General features: G+C 35.1%; 4 protein-coding genes across 5 annotated transcripts; 3 read left to right on the top strand and 1 right to left on the bottom strand.

The window, feature by feature from the left end:
* Positions 1-508: 508 nt before the first annotated feature.
* On the top strand, positions 509-755 carry LOC142552568 (mitochondrial import receptor subunit TOM6 homolog). Its single transcript, XM_075662250.1, has one exon. It carries the CDS (start codon positions 583-585, stop codon positions 745-747), a length of 165 nt encoding a protein of 54 aa, XP_075518365.1. The 5' UTR covers positions 509-582; the 3' UTR covers positions 748-755.
* Positions 756-9,379: 8,624 nt separating this feature from the next.
* LOC142554228 (CASP-like protein 5C3) lies at positions 9,380-10,521 on the top strand. The gene is made up of 3 exons (XM_075664922.1): positions 9,380-9,640; positions 10,109-10,241; positions 10,323-10,521. Exons 1-3 carry the CDS (start codon positions 9,510-9,512, stop codon positions 10,515-10,517), a joined length of 459 nt encoding a protein of 152 aa, XP_075521037.1. The 5' UTR covers positions 9,380-9,509; the 3' UTR covers positions 10,518-10,521.
* On the bottom strand, positions 10,140-12,990 carry LOC142554227 (uncharacterized). Of its 2 annotated transcripts, none has more exons than XM_075664919.1 (2): positions 10,607-12,990; positions 10,140-10,519 (listed from the first exon to the last, which is right to left on the bottom strand). In XM_075664919.1, the coding sequence occupies exon 1, from the start codon at positions 12,589-12,591 to the stop codon at positions 11,128-11,130; it is 1,464 nt and encodes a 487-aa protein (XP_075521034.1). In that variant the 5' UTR covers positions 12,592-12,990; the 3' UTR covers positions 10,140-10,519; positions 10,607-11,127. The 2 variants fall into 2 exon arrangements, with proteins under 2 accessions (XP_075521034.1, XP_075521036.1); XM_075664921.1 differs by having other exon boundaries at positions 11,038-12,990.
* A 2,222-nt stretch (positions 12,991-15,212) lies between these two features.
* On the top strand, positions 15,213-16,211 carry LOC142552567 (protein VACUOLELESS GAMETOPHYTES-like). Its single transcript, XM_075662249.1, has 2 exons — positions 15,213-15,669; positions 15,801-16,211. Exons 1-2 carry the CDS (start codon positions 15,263-15,265, stop codon positions 16,150-16,152), a joined length of 759 nt encoding a protein of 252 aa, XP_075518364.1. The 5' UTR covers positions 15,213-15,262; the 3' UTR covers positions 16,153-16,211.
* The last annotated feature ends 991 nt before the right edge of the window (positions 16,212-17,202 follow it).

The raw sequence follows: 17,202 nt of genomic DNA, 5'->3' as shown, positions 1-17,202 counted from the left end.
AACTATTGGATGCTGTTGTTGCATAGGAAGAGTAAGACCATTATGATTTCGTTTTGAGTCTCTTTACTATGGGAAAGGGTTGACCTAAGGGATAAAAGAGAAAATCTAGTCTAAATATATGTTACTATACATTTAATTAAAAATATGACTATAGATTTATAATAAACTATCTTTAATTGGTTGACATGACCACTTCGTTATTAAAAATTTACAATTTATTTCATATATATTTAAAATAAAAAATTACTCCAATTAAGAAAGTCAGAGTCAACCCAATTTTTAATTGGTAAAAAATTTATTTATGACTAATTAATTAATTATTTTTAACCCAACCATACTCATACGAAATAAAAGTAGCTCAAAATACTTGTGTGTTCCCTTTCTGAAAAGATATTCACAATCCATATGGGCCAAGACCCAATATCAAGTAATGGGCCGAGGCCCAATATCAAGTAATGGGCCGAGGCCCAATATCAAGTAATGGGCCTTTATGTACAGCGCACTAAAAAAAAAAATACGAGGGCGTAGGGATTTACATCGGTCAACACCAGCCACACATATCAATCAATCGGAGCGGCGAAAATGTTTCCGGGATTGTTCATACGAAAGCCGGACAAGGCGGCGGCGATGAAGCAGCTGAAGAGCCACGTGGCGATGTTCGGGGTTTGGGTCGCCCTCATTCGCGTCACTCCTTACGTTCTACACTACTTCTCCGATCAGAAGGAAGAACTGACGCTCGAACTCTAGCTTTTCCGAGGTACCTAAGTTAATGCGATAGATTTTTTTTGTTAAATTACGCAGAATTTTATTGTTCTTTTGATGAATACTGGCTGAGATCCGAATTTAATGTCTACTGTACTGAAGTAGGATTCGAAATATCTATGTTTTGGTTCATATATTGTTTTTGTTTTTCGGCGATTTAGTTGCCTTCGATCTTCAAAACCTTAGATTTAAACTTGTCTGGTGTTAATTGAAAGTATGAGCTACACGTGTGCTATTGCAACTGAAAAGTAAACTGATCTAGTGACACTTTGAACAGCTAAAAGTATGTATAGATCGATTACTTTCAGAGGTGCAACGATGATGAACTTTAATCGAGAAATTTGATAGTTTACGGAGACAAAATTTCTCTATTATTTGCACCTAAATTTTACAGATTACTTGAAAAGTAGTGGATACATCAATTCATTCACGTATGAGCTTCTATTTTGTTGGTGATGGTACTAAACTTTTGTTAACGTAAGGCGACTAGCGTAGGCTCCATTTGCTGATGTACAAACTTCATCAGTCATTACCCCGAAGACACATTAAAACACTGTATTGACTGTATACAAAAAATTAAAATTTTATGCCTAATTTTAATGAAGAATCAAGTTTTGCCCCGGTCTCCCCATGAATATTGTGTCTTCCTCCGAGTGCGAGCTATACTTTTACAGTGTGCTGTGTATCGAGGTTTATAACCTACAATTTCTTGTCAATACATTATTAAATGGATCAGTTTGCTTGTAAGTTATTGTGCACGTAAGATGGCATGAACCTCAGTAAATATGAAATCATGTGTGAGCTGTAGCGAATTCGTGAAAATCTTAAACCCCACCCCCACCCCTGTGTCGCAAAAATCTTGTCAAGTTAGGACATTCCATTTCTCGACCGCTAAGGTAAATGTTGACCCAAGTCATTTTAAAGGCCTTGTTAGTTTCATGGAAAATGCTGGAAAGTGAGGGTAAGCGGGAAAAGAATGAGTAAACACAATTTTAATGGAAAAGTATTTCATTACCTAGTGTTTGATTTTTTTTTGTTTTTTTCCCATTCTCTTGTCAAAAACCAAAAAAAAGAAGAAGATATTATTGCGAAATGGGAACTTATTAAGCATTGATCCTGACCCATTTATCCTATTTTCCAGATCGGTGTAGCGTGTAGGTATCTAATATTTTTCTGTACTACTTTGTTTGATGAAATAAACATAGCAAGATTTTATATTAGGTTCCGGATTCCTCGTAACCACCGAGTTTACTGATTTTTACCATCTTGTCTAGTCTTCATGCATTTGATGTGAATGAGCACGCTGGAACAGGGATCCAAGAGTTGTGAGTAGTAGTTTCCTTGCGTTTTCCAAAATCCCTTAGCTTTCGAACCCTACGGCAACGAGATAGCTCAGCAGGTATTTTAGATATAGAATTGCAGTTCGATTTTATTTTCAAGTTTTCAGGATTTTAGTGATGTTTCTGTAGGTTTATGGACCTCATTAGAGTCATTACCATTTTGCACGACATTTTCATTCTAGTGGAATATTGGCTGTCTTTGAAATAAAAATTCGCTGCAATTTTTATCTGTTTTCTCTGAAATAAAAAAAAATGCCTGGAATTTTGGAAATATATACAGTTTAATGTGAAGTGACGATTTAGTATATTTCAATCCACAAAAAAAGAATGTGGAAAATTGTTGCTTGTGAATATTTGAAAATTTCTTATTCGAATGGGAGGTTCTAAATTCTGGCCAACCTCTTATTTAAACAAGAATTTGCATTAAGAAAATTGTGTTTATTAATACATTTATAAGAAAATTGTTTAAAAAATAATAATATTGCAAAATTTAAAAAATTCTAAAACTATTGATCTAAATTAATTTATCTTAGAATTGAAAGGAACTAGAATGTAAAAAGTTTCTAATACTTATTGCACGACAAATTTCTTAGCAATCAATACTGCAAGAAAAAATCACAAAAAAATTACTACGTAATCATAGCACCACTATTTATCTATATTTAGGCTTTTTTTTTGTTGTACTCAACTTCTCGTCATAGTTATAAACTTATCGGTAGGGATGTAATTGAGTCGAGCCGAGCCAAACTCTTGAATGTTTGAGCTTGGCTTGTTTATAATCGAGCCGAGCTCGAGTTTTTTTTTAACAAATATATTCATGGCTCACGAGCTTATTCAAGCTTTTATCGAACCTAAACGAGCTCAATAAATATGAATTGTATATTTAAATATTCATTAAATTCATTAAAAGATAAATTATACATTTAGAAAAAAATATAATATTCTTATTAAAATTTGTCAATTTATTATAATAAATAAATTTAATAGATTTTTTTATATACTTCATAATTAATGTGTTAAATCAATAAATTAAATATCAAAATTATTATTTTTCATCTAAGATATTATTTATGAATTTACTAACGAACATGTTCACGAGCTAACGAGCCGAATATTGTAGAGCTTGAACTTGGTTCGTTTATCTTAACGAACTCATTAAACGAGTTTTTATCGAATCGAGCTTCGAATAGCTCACGAACGGTTTGATTCATTTACATCCCTACTTATCGGTAATTGTGTCAATATTAAAAATACTTCCCAATTTTCGTATTATATTTTATCAATATAGTAAATGTAATTACGATCATTAATATTTAGTGAGTAAATGTTAAACACAATATTTATATTGTTAATTTTGTAACGATTAATTATTCTGAAAAATTTATTTCACCCCATGAAAAAATGTCTAGCTCCTTTTTTAATCATTTGTGTCTCTTGAAAGTTGAATTATTTTATTACTAGATAATTGAATATCAATTTTACTAGGCACTATTTGGTTCGAAGCATGAGATAATACATGATGTACAATATGTAGATGATAAATACATGATAATTGAATATGAATTTTATCAAGCACGTTTGCTACATAAACCGTAGCTACGGGCATCCGTTTGTTGTGGTGTACTAATTCGAAGATTACCCATTATTTTTGATTTCGTGCGGGTATGGACACTGCGGCGGTCATGCGATATGCAGGTGGCTATGTTATTGTTGGAAATGCGACGGTTCCTAGCAAGCATGGACCCACTGCTGCACGCAAATTTTTGCAATATTTCAAAGGGAAAATATTTTTTTTTGGTTCCTTAATTTATTTTATTTTGAGTTTTGATCTATTAAGTATTCAAAGTTCGATTTTGGTGCAATAACTTTGATAATTTTTGTTTTTAATTCTAATTCGTAAAGTTACTGACACGACACAAAAAAATGCTGATGTGACGTCAAAAAAAGCTGACATGACGTCGACAATTGCTGACGTTCCAGAAAATGTCATATCAACAATTGGACCAAATAACAAGAAATTAAAAGTTACACAAAAACTCATGTGAGACGATCTCACGGATCAATTTTGTGAGACGAATATTCTATTTGGGTCATATCTAAAAAAATATTATTTTTTATGTTAAAAGTATTGATTTTTACGGTAAATATGAGTATGGTTGATTCGTCTCACCAATAAAGATCCGTGATACCGTCTCACAAGAGATCTACTCTAAAAGTTAACACATTAAGATCAAAATTTGACAAATTAATAAACTAAAACCAAAATGAGAAAAGTTAATCGACAAAAAATGTGATGAAAACCTCAACAAATTTTCTCTAACACAATGATTTGAACTTATGGTGATAATAATTATTCGAACAGCGATATAATACATCAAAAAAAAAAAGAACGTAACAACAGAACCAAGGAAGGAAAGTAACAGCAACAGAACCAGGAAACAAGAAGACCCTGAAATGCAGTGACAACATTATTAATCTCGAGAATCAAATAAAAAAGCGCCAATACACCATAACAAAAGGGCAGTGAGAAAGAAGGCGAGTTGCAGGTTATATATGGCGGCGGAGGCACAACAGCAACAGAGAAAGGGTTCACCCTGAATCGGTGTTGGTGTTGGTCCCGCGTACAGTAATTTAAGATAATAAATATGAAAATAAAGAATAAATTGGACACCGAGATTTACGTAAAAAACCCCTAAAATTATTAGGGTAAAAACCGCGGGCAAGATGAAAAGAATTTCACTATAATATTTTACGGTGTACAACCACTCACTGTGTTTCTATAGAGAACATATATTCTCTTAATACAGGAGAACAAACACCTCACAAATATTATAGAACTAAGCACTCAAATGCTATAGGATGAGAGAAAACTCGAAGAAGGAATAATTTCAGAATGAGGAGGAGCTATATTTATAGAACCCCTTGTCCGTGTGAAGACACGTATAAAACGCGTCGTCTGAAAATTTGTCGTCAAATATGTCAACCCACGTTTTATAAACGTTTTGCCACCAACCATAATAAATATAGTCCGCCCAATTTCTTTGACAAATCACTTCCCAACATTTCTCTCACTTGAAGATTTGATTGATAATCAAACACATCTTCACACATCTTTTCAACAATTTAGTAGACTAGACAAAATAATCCCGTCTTAATAAAAAAAATCTCAAAAAATCTTTTCTGATGTGGAAGATTAGTTTACGCTGCAACCACAGAGCATACTCAGAATTTTAAGAAATTTTAAACCAAGGATCTGATACAACTAATCTAGCACGATACCGCTCCACATAGTTATTGTCATCACGCTTGATCTTATAGACTCATCTGTTTCCAATGGCTTTCCTCCGTCGTGGTAGTGTAACAAGATCTCAAGTTTTATTTCTGTCTAATGCCTCCAACTCTTCTTGCATTGATATCATCCACAATGATACATCCGAACTTTGAGTAGCATCGTGGAAACTCGATGTCTCATCATCCTCTGATCATAGACAATATGCAATATTGCATTCAGTGACATAATCTGAAAGCCAACCTGGTGGTCTTCTGTCTCGTGTTGACTGTCTCACATTGGAAACCTCAGACTTAGCATGTTCTTGTTATTCGTACTCTGGTACTGCTTCGCAAGAATTTTGATCTTCGTTCGTCATATTTTCCAATTGAAATATATTAGTTTCTGAATTCAGTGTGCCTTTGTATCCATTTACTTTATCTTCCTCGAAGATAACATCTCTGCTGATGACAAGCTTGTGAACAGTAGGATCCACAAAGGAAACCCCTTTACTCCATCAGCATAACCCAAGAAGATACATTTTCTGAATTTCGAATCCAACTTTGATCTTTCTTGCTCATTGTACAGAACGTACACATGACTTCCAAATGTATGTAAATGAGAATAATCTGTCGGCTTCCCAGTTCACATCTCCATCAGAGTCTTTAGATCAATCGCCACTGAAGGAGAATGATTGATAATATAACAAGCAGTTTTGACTGCTTCTGCCCAAAATGACTTGTCTAGTCCCGCAGTCCTCAACATAGCTCTTGTTCTGTCCAACAAGATTCTAGGGATGCAAGTTTACCGAGATAGAAGTAACATAAAGATTTGGCTTTCGCAGAAAAATTATTTGAAAAAAGTCTTGTAACGCTTCAACATGCAAGATAGCAAGCCAATATCGACCCCTCTTCCTGTTAACTTCAAGTCATCCTCCGAGATGTGCCCTAGCAGTGAAGCAGAGATGATGAAGATGTCTCGAGTATCATATGCATCAGCAGTGGGAAGTTTGATGTTCGCTATGATCTGCACAAGACCAGACATTGCTCAAGCAGTGGGAGCAGTTAGTCGGTATATGGCAAATCCTGGACGAGAGCATTGGATCACTGTCAAGAGGATCCTTAGATACATTAAAGGTACCTAAAATGCTGCATTATGTTACAAAGGATCAGATTTTACACTCAGGGGCTATGTCGATTCAGATTATGCAGGTGATCCTGATAAGAGGAAATTTACTACTGGTTATGTGTTTACACTTGCAAGGGGAGCTGTAAGCTGGGTTTCAAAACTGCGGACAATTGTGGCGTTATCTACAACAGAAGCAGAATACATGACATCTACTCAAGCTTGCAAGGAGGCAATATGGATTAAAAGAGTATGCTCAGAAAGAAGACATTGACTTCAATGAGATATTTTCTCCCATGGTTCGGCTTACAACAGTCAGAGTAGTTCTGGCATTATGTGCGGTGTTTGACCTACATCTAGAATAGCCAGATGTGAAAACGAAATTTCTTCATGAAGATCTTGAAGAAGAAATCAATATGCTTTAGCCAGAAAGTTTTGCGCAAAAAAGCAAAGAGAACTTGGTTTGCAGGTTGAACAAATATTTGTACGGTTTCAAACAGGCGCCAAGATATTGGTACAAGAGATTTGATTTCTATATATGAGCCTTGGATACCACAAACTGAGTGCAGACCCTTGTACATATTTCAAGAGGTTTGGTGATGATTATATCATTTTGCTGTTGTATGTGGACGACATATTGGTAGCAGGCCCAAACAAAGATCAGATCCAAGGATTGAAGTCACAGTTGGCTAGGGAATTTGATATAAAGGACTTGAGACCAGCAAACACGTGGTATCAATCAATCTCCAAGCGGGAGAAATGTCGGCAAGTGATTTGTCAAAGAAAGTGGGCAGAATATATTTATTAGGGTTGGTGACAAAAACGTTTATAAAACGTGGGTTGGCATATTTGACGAGGAATTTTCAGACGACGCGTTTTATACGCGTCTTCACACGGACAAGGGGTTCTATAAATAGAGCCCCCCTCATTCTGAAATCATCTATTCTTCGAGTTTTCTCTCATCCTATAGCATTTGAGTGCTTAGTTCTATAATATTTGTGAGGTGTTTGTTCTCCTGTATTAAGAGAGTGTGTGTTCTATTTGGAAATACAGTGAGTGTTTGTACACCGTATAGTGAAATTCTTTTCATCTTGCCCGTGATTTTTACCCTAAAAATTTTAGTTGTTTTCCACGTAAATCTCGCGAATCAAATTAAGCCACAACAAAGCGCCAATATACCATAACAACTCAAGGGCAGTGAGAAAGAAGGCGAGTTGCATGTTATTTATGGCGGCGGAGGCACAACAGCAACAGAGAAAGGGTTCACCCTGAAACGGTGTTGGGAGTGTGAGTTGTTCCTGAAGCGAAAGAGGCGACAATATGGCTGATGGTTAAAATCGTAATAGGTGCGCGAGGCTCGACCAGTGAAGAAGGACTATGCTAAGATTAGAGACACAAGAAAATAATAATGGGGGCATCCATTAATGTTTATTGCTGAAATTTGAGCGAAGCAAGTTTTAATTTAGATCAGAGTGATGAATATTGTTTGTGCATGTATATGAGAGCTATACATAGCTTCATAATTTGCGAAAGAAAAAATTGATAAGATGTGGGGTTAAAAGGTAACCAATTCGCTCGGTCAACAATTTTCGTCACATAACACTTCGACAAAATATGATTAAAAGTAAAAAAATTAAAATTAATGCACTAAAATCAAAGTTAAAATACTAAGTAATTTTTTTCCTTTGTTTTTTTAATGGATGGGGTTTGTTACGTTGATATTTTTTAATGGATAACTCGAGGCAATAATAACATTAATAATGTCAATCTATTGGGAAACTATATTTTTCATAGCAAGTGTTCACCGAATCCATCATTCCATTTTTTGATTTTTCAAAAAATGAACGTGTGTATACACGTTTAGTTTTAAAATTCAAATCAATCTTTTTGAAAGCTCCATCTCCTCTACCCCTCTATCTCCACCTCATTGCAATCATTGATGTCCAATTAAAGAGTAAAGAAAGAAAAATCAATTTTTTAAACATAAAATTTCTAAGCAACTATTTATTCTCGATTTATTTGCGCAAGAAATGGCAAGTTATTGGTCATGGTTTAAATTCAATTTCTCCTAGGGATGACAATGGTGCGGGTTCGACTGACCTATTCACGACATGCATGGATCAGTTAAACGAGTATCGACGCATGTAATTTGTATTGACTTTCATCTCAATTATTCCTCAACTTCTAATTATGTTTCTTTAGAAATTAACATGGTGAACTAGTTGAAGTATTAAAACAACCAATATTTGGTTTGTAAAAAAAAAAATAAGTGGAGGATTTCGGGGAAAAATACCACAGAATGAAGAGGGCCATAATGGTGGGTACCCAAAAATGTCGGATAGGGATCGGGAAGCCGGATTTGCTATCGGGTTCGATGGGTACCCGATCCGAACTATCGGAATTTGAAAAACCCAATCCAACCAAACGTCCACCCTTACTAATAAACGTGCATGCAAGATAATAGAGTTAGTCATTTGTCGACAGAGTGAGAGAGGCAATATGTTAAAATGGTGCCATCTTTGCACTTTGACAGAAACATTTGCACAGAAAAGAAAAAAGCAATGACAACTATGTAGCAATGTGGACAAGTACTCATTCATCAAATCTAAAATAACTTCCATATGCTACAAAACATGTGCAATCAACAAATTTCTTGAACAAGAAATTCATCCCTCTTGGAAACTCAGTAGACAAATCCAAATGTCAATGTAATATATACTAACATACACCTCTATAAAGTGATCCCAACATTCTGCCACAAATCTTTCGTTTATACCACAATTTTTCTTTGTCGAATTAACTTCCTTTCTTCATGCTTAAGCATCCACCATAAGCCATTTTTCTCATTAGAGCCTCACCCTTACAAAGATACATCATTGAAGCTCCAACTGATCTCAAATCATGATAAAGAGATAAAAAGGGTGGAAAAATCTACAAAAATTCTTTCAAAACTTCCATGATTAGTTTGAACAAGAGTTTGATAAGTAAATTTCGAGTTATCGGTACATATACCAATGAAATATGTTCAAGGGTCGATCGGAACCTGTGTTAGCCTAGCTTTGAGAATTGGCCAGACAATCTTATCTTTGTCGTCTCTTCTCTTCATGTCTTTAGGAGTTGGGTTTTATAGCTTTACAGCCTTCTGGTAAATTCTCTGACATCCCATCTAAGATTATGATACATGCAGTAAGTAATAATCGAAGGTAAATTTCTGTTATTTATTCATAGTGCTACTGCGGGACAAAATCCACCAACACGTCCTGTATTTCAACATTGAACTGCATTTTGGCACACAACAGCAATTATAGTTGCAGTTAATTCTGGCCCCATGATGAATAATATATCATAAACTTGCGTTGATCATTCAATATAAAAGAAACAAAGCTTTTTGAGGTATGAAAAAATCATAATGAAATGCATGAAAGCCTTGAAGTCATCATGTTTTATGCATACATCAAAATAGAACAAATCAAAATTTTAGTAGGTCGTTGGGGAAGTGGTTTTATTACCTCTGTTAAACTGAATGGTAAAGGCCAGAGGCCTTCTATATGCTGCATAAGATGCTTCAGTGATTAGTAACATACTTTTCCATTGTCCCGTTCTCATCTTGCAGCTTCTTGGTAATTGTCATGGGCTTGGCCATACCATGGAGCTTTACTTTGGCGCTACTGGATGGATATTCAATCCTGGCTAAGTGCCCAATACAACAGTCAAGAGTATTGTTAGTCGTCATTCTCGGCGACTTGGTAATTCCTTAACCTCTAAGTTTGATGCAAGAATAAGATATTTTAGTTGTTTTGAGTAACAAAGTTAATCCACATTCATAGGTTTTATCAATGCTTGTGTTAGCGGCAGCAAGTTCAACAGCCAGCATAGTTGATCTTTTGCTCAAAGCTGGTGCCTCGTTTTGTCCTCCAAGGCTATGCACAAGATACCAAATTTCTTCTGCAACAGCTTTCTTCTCGTGGATTCTTTCGCTAATTTCATGTCTGTCCAATCTTTGGTTACTCCCCTCGTTGTGATCCTCATTTTGTTCAATCATGTTAAAATGAGTATTCACAAGAGCTATTAATCAAAATTGTCCTATATATTTCTGAGGAACCATCATCACCTGATTAATTTTCCCTTGGCTGCCTAAAGTAGAGAAACGTATATGAGGAAGCAACAAGAGGGCAGAAAAGCAAATAAAAATGAGTATTCCATAGCCGTACAAAAGGCTTTTTACAGCAGATGTAGCAAAGATTAAATCATCCTCAGCTTCAGGTAAAGAAGATGAGCAAGGGATTCTAGACTTTGCACCCCGTGAAAACACTAATATTAGTGGAATCGGTACAATCAAAAGTAGCATGTAAATAAAATGAGCACAACTGAGAGTTTCATATATATATATATATACACATATATGTCATTTTTTTATTAATAACTAAAGAACATGTCAAAATGACACAATGAAAAGGTGTAAGCTACGATTCTAGCATCTCAATGGCTATTGAAGCTCGAGAATGAACTTCATATAATATGCTTGTGATATGAAATTTGTACCTAAAAATACATTTAGCTCAAACTTGCTCCTTTTTTTGTTTTACTGTTATAGCAACACCAATAAAAAGTTGCTACTACTGGCAACTTCTCCTATGACGTTTGCTGCCCGAGCATTTCATTTCTCAGCTTACAGGCCATCGTGTCATTTCCTATTTTCATATACCCATCAATGAATGCACCATATATCTCTGAATCAGGTTCGAACCCTTTCACAGCCATCTCTGCCTGAAGCCTCAAAGCCTCATCCATCATTCCCGCCTGACAAGTTGCCCTTATCAACCGCACATAATTCTCATCCTCTAGAACAACTCCATGTTTGTTTCCTAGCAACCTCAAAAACGTCATTGCTGTAGAAACTCTATACTTGTCACAAAGCGTTCTGACAATTCCATTAACAGTTAAGTTCTCTGGAATAAAACCTTTCCTACACATATCCTTGTACAACAACATGGCAGAATCAACATCTCCTGTTTTACAATACCCATTTATAAGATGCTCAAAAGTTGTACATGTACTCTCAGTACCATTTGTCACCATTTCCCTGTATATTTCCTCAGCCTTCCCTACCTCTCCAAGCCGACAATATCCTCCAATAATTGTATTGTATACCACAGCATCACACTTTATGCATTTATTCTCCATCTCCTTCCTTACCTTCATTGCATCCTCCATGTTTCCATCTTCACTATACACTGCCATTAACATTGAATATCCATACGCATTGGGCACACAACCACAACTCTCCATTTCCTGCCACACCTCCACCACCTTCTCAAGCAGCCCTTCTCTGTAAAATCCAACCATAACAACATTAAATGTGGCTGCATTCGGTACAACACTCTTCCCATTACACCCTTTTCCACCCACATCATCATCGAGACCAAAAATATCCTTATACAAATCGTACATCGGAAAACAACCTCGACCTTTTGAGACAAATTCAATCAAAGAATTACAAGTACTAGTTCTCAATAACAAATTCTTGGACCTCAGCATTTTATAGATCTCGATAGCTGCATCAATCTTCTTAGCATCTATACAGGCCTTGACTAACAAATCGAAAACAAAAGGCGCCGAATCGCAAACTCTGTAAGTTTTTATCAGAGCCTCAAAAAGGGCAACTGGGGTTGAATATTCTTGGTGATGAGCTTCAGAAAACACAATCATTGACGATTTCATCAGAGCTTGAGCCTGGGATTTAAGCCGGGAGCGAGAAAGGATGTGGATAACAGTAGAATAAGAAAACAGAGTGTGGGAGCAGAGGGAGTGATTGCGAGTGAAATTAAAGAACCCTAATGAAAGGTGGGGAGTGTTCCGAAGTTGGAGGACTATTTCCGAGAACTGAGCAGCCGTGAGGCGGCAGTTTTTCCCACCTAGCAGAGACCGGAGATTGGACCACCGGGATTTTGAGCGATGGTGTTTCAGGATCGAAATAGCAGCTAACACAATATCTTCAGAATTTGATAATGATCCTGACGAACAAGATGAGATCTTTTTGGTAAATTGTGAAGAAAACGGGACGAATTTACACGAAGCCGCTTCAAAGAACGCCATTTATGCCTTTCAGTAATATCATCAAACAGATCGATTGCCTCTTCACTGAAGACGAACCACACTGCTGACACCAAAAATATATTACCAACAACTGCACTTAAATAACATGTATGTACGTATATCTTCTACAAATCAAATTTATATCAACGTTCTTCTACACATTCAGGGGTTCAAACTAACAGAGAACTATGATTTGACTTCGTACTCAAGAAAATTAACAGAACAAGACCGAAGTAACAGTACTCAAGCGGGCCCAAATTGTAGAAAATCATCCCCCAATGAACCGAGAAATCAAAATCATTTATTCGGGTTTGATTCCAAAATCAAAATGGGAACCCAGACCGAACCCGTATGGACCGAACCATAATTTAATCTTAAATATTCATAAAAGGATAGAAGTCGTTCGTGTCTGGTCGGAAATAATAAGGATCAGTTTAAGCTCAAATTGTTTATTTTAATCTCACTTTTCATTGAATTCAGAACCATCCATCATAAAATGATACAGGTAATTAGTGTATGGTCGGAAATCGCGGATGTGTCTGGTGTCACGTCACTCCAGACACCAAATCAAGAAGATTATACATATTTTTTTTTTTTAAATCGAATGCATATTTTAAATATTTTCAAAAGTATATATTCAATCGCTGCTAAAGAATTAGAACAAGGGAATTTTAAAACGATGAAGCACTAAAGAACAGAGAGAGAAATGATTGAGTAGTGTAAAAATGGATTAAAGAATCGTACTCATGTTGGTTATTCTTCTCAAAGTAGAAAGTCATTTGTCTAAAGGGGGTTTCTTGGTGTTCTTCGTACTCATCTAATTAATTATTTGATGCCTTCTGTGCTAACATTTTTTGACCATATGAGTAAGGTTCGTGGCAATCTTGTTTAGAAAGACAGAGTTGTTAAAGTTGAATGATAGTCCAAAATGCAGATTTCTAAATTTTTTTGCTCCGAGGAAAAATTATATAATCGGTTCGGTAAGTTGTATGTAGAGTCAGAATTTTTGGTTCTAAGAGCACCCATAATAATGCCCATTTAACATTTATCTCCATTGTGAGTGGGCATTATAGAGCAACGCCCCCTCTCAAATTTTTTTTTTTTAAATTTTAGTGTCTGGCGCGTGCAGAAAACACGTGGGGCAGCCATTACGAATGTTCTAATGTAATAATCTTTTGATGAGTTGGTAGCCAGACACTTTGATGAGTTGGTAGGTGTTATAACACTCATCCATTGCGAGTGCTCTAATATAATAATCTTTTTTCAAAGTACGTTTGACGTCACATCAATATTCTAACAAAATTCATGTTAAAAATGCAAAGAAATAGTCCATTTACTGCACTAAAATCAAATTTTGATTAACTAGAGGATCAAAACTCTATTAAAATTTGTTGAATTTTGACTATGGGATCGATTTCAAGTGATTGTGGAATATTACTTAGGGCTCAATTGCTATTGTTTAGCTTTGACATATATCGAGTCATCAATCTAGGCTCATTTTCTATGTAAAGAAACTCTTTTTTTTTCTTCCCTACTCTTAGTCAAGAATAAGTTCCAATAATGTGACGCTAAAGCATTAAGAATTTAAGATATTTAATCCATAAAAAATAAATGTGGGGTCTAATCAAAATATTCTACCATAATTATTTTGACATATATCCATTTGGATAAATGCTAAATTGATTTTATATTGAAAAGACAAATATTATTGTAATCTATTTTATATTTAATATACTCTATTTTATGTATAATTTTTGTTTACTTATATATATATATATATATATATATATATATATATATATAGTTTTGATATGCTGCTAATCTACCGTGCTCACTTCTGTGTCCATCAATGAGGTGAGACTTCAACATACAATTTGAATATATTTCATCACATTTAATAGATGAATGTCACATATCAGTGGGCACATAAATAGGCATGGTGAGTAGACAACATATAAAAATTATATATATATATACACACATATCAAAGGTTCAAGTTGTCATATTCTTGTATTCTTCAAAGAAGTTCTTATCAAAACCCACATTATATCCAAACCCAAGGAACTCTTGGTGTGTATCAACCATACATATAATAGGAATTAAACTTTGAGTAATTTTAATTTAATACATCATATAAAGTGAGAAAAATTCTCATTCTAATGTGCCTTATGCTCCACTTTAATTAATTCAAGATGAACAATTGTTTACAACTACACAACCATCTCTTCAATTCTAAGTATAAATCCTACATTGCTTCAACTTCAAGCTAATAACAACCTTAATTTTCATTATTATCCATAGTTATCCAATATTCATCTTCAATTAAAATCCAAACTAACAATTTTTTAGCCATCATGTATTATAAAAGCATACACCATATCTCCCATTTTTCATGAAATCGAATATTTGGTTAAATTTATTTTAAATAATTTATAAATTCTTATATATATTTTATAAGAGGAATTTATAAGTTGTGAAAATAAAATAAAAGTCAAATATATGTTGCATTATAATACCTTTTTTTAAATAAAAAATTATATATATAAAAAAATATTTGATACCATGGAATATAGTATTTGTCCCTTAAAAAAGGGCAAAAAGATCAAATAATTATAAATTTGCATGCCACCCCCACAAATTCTATTCCTATACTCTCCGATTTTCCATCACCATGAGATACAATGAAATCTCCCACTTCAGCCACCCGCAGCACAACCTGAAGTTCGAGTACAGCGAGTCGCCGTTCAAGTGCGACGGCTGCAACGAAGTCGGCATCGGCTCTCGTTACAAGTGCGCCGCGGCCGCATGTAACTTCGACCTCCACACCCACTGCGCCATCCCTTCTCCTTCCATTTCCCACCCTTTCTACACCAAGTGCTCGTTCCAGTTCCTCTCCCGCCCGCCGGGGACGGTGGCACGTTACTGCAACGCATGCGAGAAGGACCTGTCGGGGTTCGTGTACCACTGCAAGTCTTGTGGGTTCGATCTCCATCCCTGCTGTGCTAAGCTTCCTATGGTGCTCGACGACGGTGAGATCAAGCTGTATTTGTATAGGAAAGTCTCCTCGCCGTGCCACAGGTACAGGTTTTGAATATATATAATTGCCATAGTTTTGAAAAATCTAACGCACTCTACTGTTTGAGACATTCAACTTTTAAAATTCGAGTCGGACCCCAGAAACCTGAATCAGTGGAGATGTGTATGAGCAGGTGTGGGAGAAAGGGGAGGAGCTGGAGCTATAGATCTTCATGCAAGAAGTACAATCTCCATGTTGCGTGCGTAAAAGAAATGCTGGTAGATAGCTGGCACGAGATCTACACCGGGGCGTGCCGCGGTGGCGCATGGGGGACCAAATACTCCGGAGGCTGTGGGAAACTGGAAACGAGGATTCCGAGCCTGAAAGATACATTGGAGACTCATAATCACAGGAAGAAGAGCAGAGGGAAGGCGGAGAAATGCTGCGAGGTGGCAGCGTTGGCTCTGCAGTTCGTTATCTCCGCCGTGTTAGGGGATCCCACCACCCTCATTGCTGGGGTCGTGGCCTCCTTGATGTCCAAGTGAAACCAAGATTATGTCTCAAATGCGTTCATAAAATATTTCTATAGTTTATTAATCAAATGAATATTCTCCATTATAGATAATTTATGTGATTTTTTTTAAAAAAATAAATTATATGCGTATTATTTAAATATCAATTTTACCAAGTATTAAATTATTTTTAGTTGAATCTATTTTAATATAATTCATCGTAAAAACAAAGATAAATATTATTATATTTTTTAAAATATGTTTGAATTGTATATAAAATTGAAATTTTTAATATTTAGTAATATAAGTAAATTAAAGTCAGTACATTAGATAACAAATAAAATTAAGTAATTGTGAGTAATATTGGAGCCAAAGAAATGAGATATGTTAGAAATATATTATGTGAGATTTTATTTAATAAATAAATAGCTTTAAATAGATACGTGCATACAAGTTTTCATGGTAATGACTCAATTTAATTATTCAATTTATTATTGAGGTCGAATTTAATTATAAAGCTAAACTCGCTATACATTCCAAAAAAAAATCTATAAATAGGAAATGATTCTCATTATTTAAACTTTCATGATTTTATGCTTAAACTACGTAGCTTTCAAATAACATCTTTAAATTTTTTTCTGACTTTGAGCGTCAGTGTGTCTACACCGAATAAACCCCATGCCTCCGACGATTTTTTTTTGTGCTTCAGGTGATAACCCACAAAGTTTTATCTCCACCAGCTATTTGGACCCGTTTATGAGCTAGCTAGAATACCCGTCTACGATTACTTGATCCATTTACAAACCTACAAAGTAGTCCATATAATCATAATTTTTGGCTACTATCACATTACCTTTTCTATCGTAGGGTAAAAAGAAACTCGTCCTCAAAAATGGGAAATCATTAAGAATGTCTGCCAAAATTGTAATGCGTGTCTTGTAATACTAGATAAAGAGTTACCTTGTAACATTTGCTATATTTATTTTCTATTTCAAAAGAAAGGCATCTACTTTCTACTTTATCTTAAAGCAAATGAGCACTCTTTCAAAATATGAAGTAACATAATAATTTATTGGAACAAAC

Source organism: Primulina tabacum, chromosome 8 (assembly GCF_025594145.1).
Source record: "Primulina tabacum isolate GXHZ01 chromosome 8, ASM2559414v2, whole genome shotgun sequence".
Taxonomy (NCBI): Eukaryota; Viridiplantae; Streptophyta; class Magnoliopsida; order Lamiales; family Gesneriaceae; genus Primulina; species Primulina tabacum.
The sequence above is the reverse complement of the archived record's forward strand: the minus strand, read 5'-3'. Positions and strand labels throughout refer to the sequence as shown.

Bases quoted from the DNA above. Each gene is read 5' to 3' on its own strand.
- LOC142552568 (XM_075662250.1), top strand. From the start codon at position 583: ATGTTTCCGGGATTGTTCATACGAAAGCCGGACAAGGCGGCGGCGATG.
- LOC142554228 (XM_075664922.1), top strand. From the start codon at position 9,510: ATGAAATATGTTCAAGGGTCGATCGGAACCTGTGTTAGCCTAGCTTTG. The intron at 9,641-10,108 runs GTAAATTCTCTG...CTCATCTTGCAG, and splicing joins TATAGCTTTACAGCCTTCTG to CTTCTTGGTAATTGTCATGG. The intron at 10,242-10,322 runs GTAATTCCTTAA...CCACATTCATAG, and splicing joins TCGTCATTCTCGGCGACTTG to GTTTTATCAATGCTTGTGTT.
- LOC142554227 (XM_075664919.1), bottom strand. From the start codon at position 12,591: ATGGCGTTCTTTGAAGCGGCTTCGTGTAAATTCGTCCCGTTTTCTTCA.
- LOC142552567 (XM_075662249.1), top strand. From the start codon at position 15,263: ATGAGATACAATGAAATCTCCCACTTCAGCCACCCGCAGCACAACCTG. The intron at 15,670-15,800 runs GTACAGGTTTTG...GTGTATGAGCAG, and splicing joins GTCTCCTCGCCGTGCCACAG to GTGTGGGAGAAAGGGGAGGA.